Source organism: Strongylocentrotus purpuratus, unplaced genomic scaffold (genome assembly GCF_000002235.5).
Source record: "Strongylocentrotus purpuratus isolate Spur 01 unplaced genomic scaffold, Spur_5.0 spur5_scaffold_14, whole genome shotgun sequence".
NCBI classification, from domain to species: domain Eukaryota; kingdom Metazoa; phylum Echinodermata; class Echinoidea; order Camarodonta; family Strongylocentrotidae; genus Strongylocentrotus; species Strongylocentrotus purpuratus.
This window is the reverse complement of record NW_022145599.1, coordinates 12,903,467-12,911,754: the sequence shown is the minus strand read 5'-3', so window position 1 is coordinate 12,911,754 and position 8,288 is coordinate 12,903,467. Positions and strand designations below refer to the sequence as shown.

Here is an 8,288-nt window from a genome sequence, read left to right as displayed (position 1 = left end):
ATAATTTGATTATAATACAAGGTCATGATAATTATGATCGTTACATTCTGTCAAAACATAATACATGTACAGCTTTAAACATAATAACAATAAAAGTGTGGTTTTCATTTCTTCCATAGGAAAATTTTACCACATGGACTATCATATCTAAATGTCACTATGGGACAAAATATCCGTCGGACAACTACCCCTAGGATAATTTCTCATGGAAAAACACCTACAACAATAACGAAGTTGTTTGGATATAATATATTGTGGCAATGCTTTACTTTTCAAAGTAGTTGTCGACTGTCTGGGGGGTAATGGTCCTAGGTTCATGCGGGTAGTGTCCTAAAAGCAAGTTATCTAGGGGTATGTGTCTGGGGATATTAGTCCGGGCGCATCAATCGTCCCGGTCCGATTATTTGTTTGAAGGGGGAAGGTTGACTGGTGGATTATGATACACGCTTCTGCATAAAGAGGTTTCTCATGGAACTTTTAGCTGGTAAATTCCTCATCAGGTGGATCGGTCCTAATACAGTCAAACCTGCTTTAGTGATCACCTGTCTACAAAGAACACATTTTTTGTTTCCCCGGTTGAAAATGGTTTCTCATTGAAACATGTACTAAAGGAACCTGTCTTTAAAGACCACCTGTCTACAAAGACAACTTTTTGTGTTTTCATTAGACGGTCGCTTTAGACAGGTTTGACTGTACTAATAGGCCACCACACTTCCCTTCATATAGATTAACAGATTTAATGAAGTCTTAAATAGTGGAGTGATACAATTTCTCTTTTTTTAATCTCCAATTTGTTAAAACCAACTTTATTTTCAACTTCATGACTGTAACCCCGAAATTATTTCAGTGTTCTTGTGACAACCATCTAGCGACCATGGAAGACGGTCCCGCAGACAGGGCACATCTTATGACGTGACATCAAGCAACAGATTAATCCGATTGGGAAAAAGAAAATGGCGCAGAGGATGCCAAACGGGGTGAACTGCTCGTGGAGGGCACCGATCTTGCAGTTGGGGCACTGGTCCACGATAGCCACCATGGGGGCCTGGTGTGAGGTGACGGTGATGGTCTGGGGAGCAGGTGGGACTACGGTTTGCTGCATGTAGGGGGCCCCGGCCTGCGGCATGCCCGGTTGGGGTGGATAGGCGCCGGCGGCTGGTAAAAAAAAGAAAAGAAAACTAAACATAGAAGAAGTGTCATGGTCGTAAATGGGTACCTGGCAGGAATTAATTCCTTGAGATGCTAGAGCACTGTAATGGCAGCTACTAAAGCCGGGGTAATATTAATAATTAAAGCGCCTCGGAATAGAATTTCTAGACAGACGGCGATATAGAAATGCCTATAATTATTATTATTATTATTAAAGCACTGAGTGAGCAGTCACGCCATTATTGTGGTCAGAACGATAGGGATGGGGGCGTCGGCATAACTCCATAATGCATGACAGAACTTTGCTGATTTGATTTTTTCTTTTTTTATCCTGTATAAATATGTCAAATAAATAAATAACTTTTTTTTAAAACATGACCCCAAACGAATGGTGAGAAAAAAAGGGTCCGCCCGGCCAGTATGCCCCAATGTTTATGATTGTCAAAATAATGGCACTGAGCATTATCGTGCCAATAATATAGGGGAGGGGGGGGGGAGCAATATATCCCCTCCTCCTCCATATAGCGGATAAATTTCGTTGGCAAATACAGGATTACATGGGCTTATTTTGCTCGGACTGCCCACGCAATTACTATAATTGCAGTGAATAAGTAACAATTTCGAGTATGACCGCCGAGCGAGCAAGAGCATTAATACTAAGTCAATATATTATTTTGACATAGTGGCAGTCGAAAGCTTGTTCGACCCAATAAACTGTCATCATTATGAACTCCCTAAATCATCAAAAATATGAAATCAGACCAATATCATTATTCGCTGTCTCACTGATTGACACTCCAAGTATATACTGAACTCAAAATGTGTTGATATTACGTGGATCGATCAGACTTCCAATCATAATTTTTTCGCTCGATCCTTATCTATCATTAATATTCCTTGTGTTTGGTTTTCTGTTAGTCATTGACAGAATAGAAGAACGCCCTTTAGTCTAGATCTCGTGGCATTGTAAGTGCAGGAAGGTGTGGATGCCAAAGTGTACATACTATGGGTGGTGAGAGTAATCAGCATGAGTTAATAATGCAGGTGAGGTAATTGTGCATATAGAGGAGATGTACCTGTGATGTTCATATAAATTCTCCTGTTACAAGTCGTTAACAATAAGATTTAATAATAATGATGATAATACATAAGATTTGTATGGCGCCAAATCCACTTGAAAATCAAATGCTCAAGGCGCAGCTTGTGCAAAAGATGAATATACACAAGTGCAATAGGAAAGGTACAGACATGAAAGGTAATGGTAATCAATAAGCTAAATTTAACAGATATTTCTTAAGATTGTTTTTGAACACTTCGCCAGAACTGCTATTTTTAATCCATTGAGGGAGAGTATTCCATAATGAAGGCCCAGCATAAGCGAAGGTTCGCACCCACTTTGTTTTAACCCTAGGAGTAACAAGTAAGCCAGAGTTTTGAGAACGTAGCTGTCTAGAGTAGAGGGAATCCATAAATTTAAAATATGTTGTATATGAAAATGCAGAATACAGCATTGATAGATTTAGGGAGGTGCATGGGGGGGGGGGGGGGGGACACATTTACTGGCATCTGCCGAACCCTTGAAACCCCAAAGGCATATGCTTGGCCAGAGAGTTTTGGAGAAAAAAGGATACCAAAACCAAGACATCTTGATGACCCCATTTTTTGCTAAGAATATGTCGCCCCCTCTTAAAAAAAAAATAATCCTGGACCCGCCCCTAGCATGTCTTGCCATGTAACTACTGTGCCCTTTACCAAGGTGATATGTATAGGCTACACCACTCAATCAATCATTAATAAGTAACATATAATTTTATGCCGCCTTTATGTCATCATGAAAATATGACTCTGTTCATTGTAATAATTATCAATCTTGATGTTTAATAAGGATGACTGTTACATTTTGCGGTAAAATGGCAGGGGCAGATCCAGCATTTTGTAAAAGAGGGTAGGAAGAACGATTCCGAAAAACGATTAAGTGGGCGAATGTCTGTTGTATATATGCCAGTTTCAGTATGGGTTTCAAGACTGGGAACACGTGTGTGGTTGTGCCCCCCCCCCCCCAAAAAAAAAGAAGAAAATCCGCCGGCGATCATATCCCATATAATAATCCATTAGATGCCGAAAAGTAGGCCATATTTTTGGAGTGCTCTCGCTGGACTTTCATCTCTGTCCATGTTTATGACTTAATTGATGCTTAATTTAAACGGGGACTTGATATTTTATTGGACTCATTATGTATTTGTATTCCCTTATGAACCTCACGTGAAAAGATGTCTGAAATGATTATAAATAAAATGTTTACAATTGTTTTGTATAATGCAACAAAACGGATATAATAAAATATAATAATATACAAAAGAATTTTACAAACAACAGCATCAACAACAACAGATACCAACTCCTCTCACAAGATCATGGAAATCAATTAAAATATATCTCTCATTATTTATGGAGAAGAAAAAAGGTCTAGATGACAGATTAGTAAATGTCAACAAAATCATTTATTCAAGGTGTTTGAAATTATGCGAATGGAACTGGGATAGAAATTAGAAGAAAAAACATGAAAAATGGACATGACCATGAAACCGCTATCCCATGCATGCAGTGGATAAAAACTTTGCCGATTTTTATATAGAGCGGAAAGAGTTGTCACCTGTTGGGATTTGTAAAAACCCACACTATATCATATGCCAAGACATATCTAATATATCTTAAAGGTACTATGTCCCATTTGCGGGCCAACAAAAAATTAAAAAAAAAAATTCCAATGGCATTTGAAAGATAATACTAATTTAGAACTTCTTTCAAAACAAATGGGCTTGAAAATGTCTTTTTGTGGGAAGATAACGACCGTTAGTTGTCAAATCGACTTTAGGGATTGCAGTCCTTTAAATACATAGCATAATTTTCAGACCCCTGTATACCGAATGGTCGTATGTTTTGTGATGTGCAAATATTCAATCAGTTTAATGTTGGCCACTAAAAGAAGTAGGTTATTGATGTAGAAAAATGCTCATGTAACCTTTACAGCTCATTTTATGTATGTTATTACCAAAGAAAGAAAAAAAAAGTCAGTCAGTCACTCAATAGTGTCTAACAATGAAGTCTAGACAATATATGGGTTTCCTTGCATAATTTGAATACTATCACTAGGACACTGCTATCGTTTAAATTCAACAGATAGGAGCTACACGATATATTCATAATTCCTGCAAAGTTTTACAGAATGTGATGTTGGCTGCAAAAGGGATTGGGTACACGCAGTCGTGTTAGGAAAATTATATTCGGTCCTCGCTTTTTAACAACATTTTGACAAAATGTAGGACAGTGTATACCGTGGAGGAACATGACTGTATTTGTTACCGGCTTGCATACCGGTCTATACCAAACGTTCCCTTAATTCGAATGCGTCATCGGTGGTTGACAAACATGATACTGCCCGTTTGTTACATTATAATGATAACAAATTCAAACGGACTTTGCCTTTTAATTCTTTTGTCCTTATAAGTACTGTTCTTCTCTCACCTTTTCTCTATAATAACGACTACCCGGACTCTCAAGAAACGATAAATTCGTGCTAAAATCATCATCATCGATAAACTTGTTTAACAAAATGATATAACTATTTGTCATCTTATAGGCATATATCACTCATGACTCAACATATTTTATGATTATGTTTATTTTATGATTTTGTTTTGTGTTTAGTTGCATCGATGTTATCCATCCAGCTTAGATTATATCATGTCAAAAAAGCATTAAAAAACGAACGAATCGTCCTTGTTAAACGGAGATGATATAATTATGTATGACGGAGGTTTAATATTCAGTCATTTAAATAATTGTTAAACATAGTTACGAAGACCCCATACATAATATTTTATGACTGATTTGATTGGTTAGTGTATGAAGATGTATAATCTTGATTATTCTTGATTGTAATTCATGACTCAATTAGGCCTATATGACGTCAAGACAGACAAATGCCCAAATACCATGACTACGTAAACACAAAGTACAAACCTGGGTAATAATCAGCTGGAAATAAAAGATATCAAACAGAGATTACTGAAAATTTATAAAAATGACATGACTTGCATTTCATATAAAATTATATATATTATATATAGACTAATGTGAGCAGTCCGATATAGTTTGTCAAGTCTTCCAAACTTCAATTTGATGAGATTATACTGAATTTTCATTTATCATTTTTATTCAAAGAGATATACACATAGTGCATAAAATTTAAACTCATCATACATAATCATATAAGTATTGCCTTAGCAGCGATATGATAACTTACTCGTCTTTTGGGGCATGTATGAAAGAAGGTGGAAATGTCAAATTACAAGCCTTTTGATTATCGAAGGACTTATTGATTCAATCACAATGATTTATGAAAGAGAAAGTCTCCGTAATCACCTAAAAACGGATGCATTTGTAATCACTGCTTCTTCCTCAACAGTTTTGCCACCGATGGTGATACCCCCCCCCCCCAAACAAAACAAACAATAATAACTGGAAATAGAATATAATAGAATATAAATATGTCAAATGAATTAAAGATGCCCACGGGCAAACATATTTTCCTGACACCCTTTGCCTATGTATTTGATTTCTTATGAAGTTTGTAACAATTACTGTCAATGGTTTTAAATAAATAATTTCAAATTTTGCTATTTAATTCAAAGTTGTGTAGCTTGATAATTAATTACGATTGAAATACTTACGATTAAAGCCTGGCGGTGGAGGGTACGGCGCCCGGCGGGAGGCGGGTACGGAGCCCCGGCGGGGGGAGGGTACGGTGCCCCGGCGGGAGGAGGACCCGCTTCTCCGGGGGAGTAGGGAGGGGGTGCCCCCATGGCGGCCATGTTTTCTCCATCAGCTGGTTTCTCCGAAGACATGACTGGTAGAAGGTTTGTCTACGGATACACGAAGTGATGAAATATGACTCTGAAATCTTATATCTCTATAGAACAAAGGTGCATAAATTAAGATGATCTATCGGTCGCAAATTATAGTTTAACCATGCACTAAACACAGATACCTGTCCAACAGAAGTATAATTAATTAGATCTTACTGGATCAACTCTATTGCTGAAACTTAAAAAGGGTTTCGAAGGTTTATATCCACTTTATTATCTCCACAAGGCAGATTTTTCTAGTCAGTGTCGACACTTGCGGTGGTCTTCTTAGCGCTGAACAGGTACAGGAGTTGATATATCGATGTAAACCGAAACTTATATCACGTATCCCGGTAGTTAAACAGCACCACGAAAAATATAGATGCTACGTGAAGAACGTGCTGAAAACAAAAGAAGTACCAATCCTGTTTATAGAACAACCGAAGGCATTGATTATGTGGCAATCATATTAATTTCCCCGCGTTGAAAATAGACTTCCGTGCCACGAGTTGGAAGTTGCTGTTGATGATTTATACACTCACGATTATTCTCGGTGACGTTCAGCTAAAAGATGAAATATTGTTACAAGTTGCTAGTACATGTACAAAGAATGTCTTTCTTCAATCCAATGTTAATAAGTTATTGCAAGACGATATGTTTTGATGTTGTTGTTGTTTTCTCTCGATCAGGCAATAGATTCCTACACCATAAAATAATTCGTTAATCCAGCTAGTGTAGATAAATAGTATACGTATGTAGCGATATAATTATGCTATATCCTCCTCTTCGATCATTATTCGCGTTATCGGTACTTTACACAAGAAGGCTCTAATGTCAATGACGTAACAAAACAGGTTAATGATTAATTATGCAAGACGGAGGGAAGGATGGGCAGTGGCTGTCTGAAGTACCACAATGTTTATAATAGATATTGATAAAGGTGCTTAATCATTAAGCACTTTAAAATGTAACTATACCTAATGGGGAGACATTCAGGCGTTTTCGTTGGCACTAAGTCTTTATTTTTACATGATCATCACTTTGAACATGATGACCTTGTAATTAAGATCCGTTTTTTGATATGTAGGATTACCTGTACAGCGGGAACCAAAACAAGTTAATGCGGTGCAAGAACAAATGTATCATTTTGTTTTATTTTAATTTACATCTTGAGGCTAGTACATGACCATTATAGGCCAGATAATCGTCACATGAACAAATGAAAGACAGCGATACATATATATATATATATATATCACCCTATAATATGAAGAACGTTTAAAGTGCATTCAAAACAATAGCTTTTTGTTTAATATATCAACACTTGCTGCATGGTATGCTTTTGTGTTATAGCAGCTAGGGTTCAAAGGGCATATATGCATTGTATGAAGAGGGTGTCAATCCGATCGACTTAATTAAGAATGCAATTAATGCTAGATAAAACCTTGAATATTTATGGGTGTGGTTTATAAGGTCAATGGGTAGGACATTTTTTTTTTTAGAGGACCTTAAACCCCTTATCCTAATTATCAGCCTCCTCTCGATGTGGGATATATGGGCTCGGGGGAAGGGGGGCACAGGGGAATGTGCCCCTGGTAAAATCCAATATGCCCTAAATGTCCCGGCAACAATTTTAGCCTTGAATAGCTACGAGCATTACAAACAAATTAATATTTTCTTTCTTGGTTGTTCATCATAGAAACTTTAGAGTAAAAAACAAAACAAAACTAAAATACATCTCATCAACATTGTTTTTGTTATTGTCATATTTATAGGGTTAGTGCCCCCAGGCCAAAGAACTATCCAACCATCACTGCCTTTCAAAGTAATTTAAACAGGTCGTTTCCAGACATACATTCGGACTTGAATCAGATAAAATGAAGACCTGCATCTCCTCAATTTTCATTATACGTCCACTAGAGGCGGATATTATTCGCGTCAAAGAGCAGATCGGGGCCAATATATAATTTCAAGTCATCAATGATTGAGGTTACTTATGGAATTATACATCCAATAAGGGAAATTCCCAAGTATATGGACTAAACCACAGTTGCAAACAAGATTACATTTTCAGTCACGTTCTGTCATATTTGTAATTAATTTTTTTGTTTCAATATTTATGTATTTCTTGTAATTCTAAAGCCTCCCCATGATCACTGGATTATGCATTGCTTATATCTTGGCAAATAATCCATCTGAGCAAATAACTGTAATGTAATGTGTACCAAGTCT

At 37.0% G+C, this 8,288-nt stretch overlaps 1 protein-coding gene across 4 annotated transcripts; it reads right to left on the bottom strand.

The window, feature by feature from the left end:
• Positions 1-598: 598 nt before the first annotated feature.
• Positions 599-6,867, bottom strand: LOC100890455 (cleavage and polyadenylation specificity factor subunit 6). 4 transcript variants are annotated; one of them, XM_030984224.1, is made up of 4 exons: positions 6,234-6,867; positions 5,883-6,074; positions 5,173-5,187; positions 610-1,155 (listed from the first exon to the last, which is right to left on the bottom strand). In XM_030984224.1, exons 2-4 carry the CDS (start codon positions 6,054-6,056, stop codon positions 1,087-1,089), a joined length of 258 nt encoding a protein of 85 aa, XP_030840084.1. In that variant the 5' UTR covers positions 6,057-6,074; positions 6,234-6,867; the 3' UTR covers positions 610-1,086. The 4 variants fall into 4 exon arrangements, 3 of the variants coding, with proteins under 3 accessions (XP_030840084.1, XP_011676972.2, XP_011676971.2); XM_011678670.2 differs by having other exon boundaries at positions 6,477-6,867; XM_011678669.2 differs by having other exon boundaries at positions 5,883-6,867.
• Positions 6,868-8,288: the final 1,421 nt, after the last annotated feature.

Excerpts from the sequence above, each read along its gene's own strand:
- LOC100890455 (XM_011678669.2), bottom strand. The coding sequence starts at position 6,056 with ATGTCTTCGGAGAAACCAGCTGATGGAGAAAACATGGCCGCCATGGGG.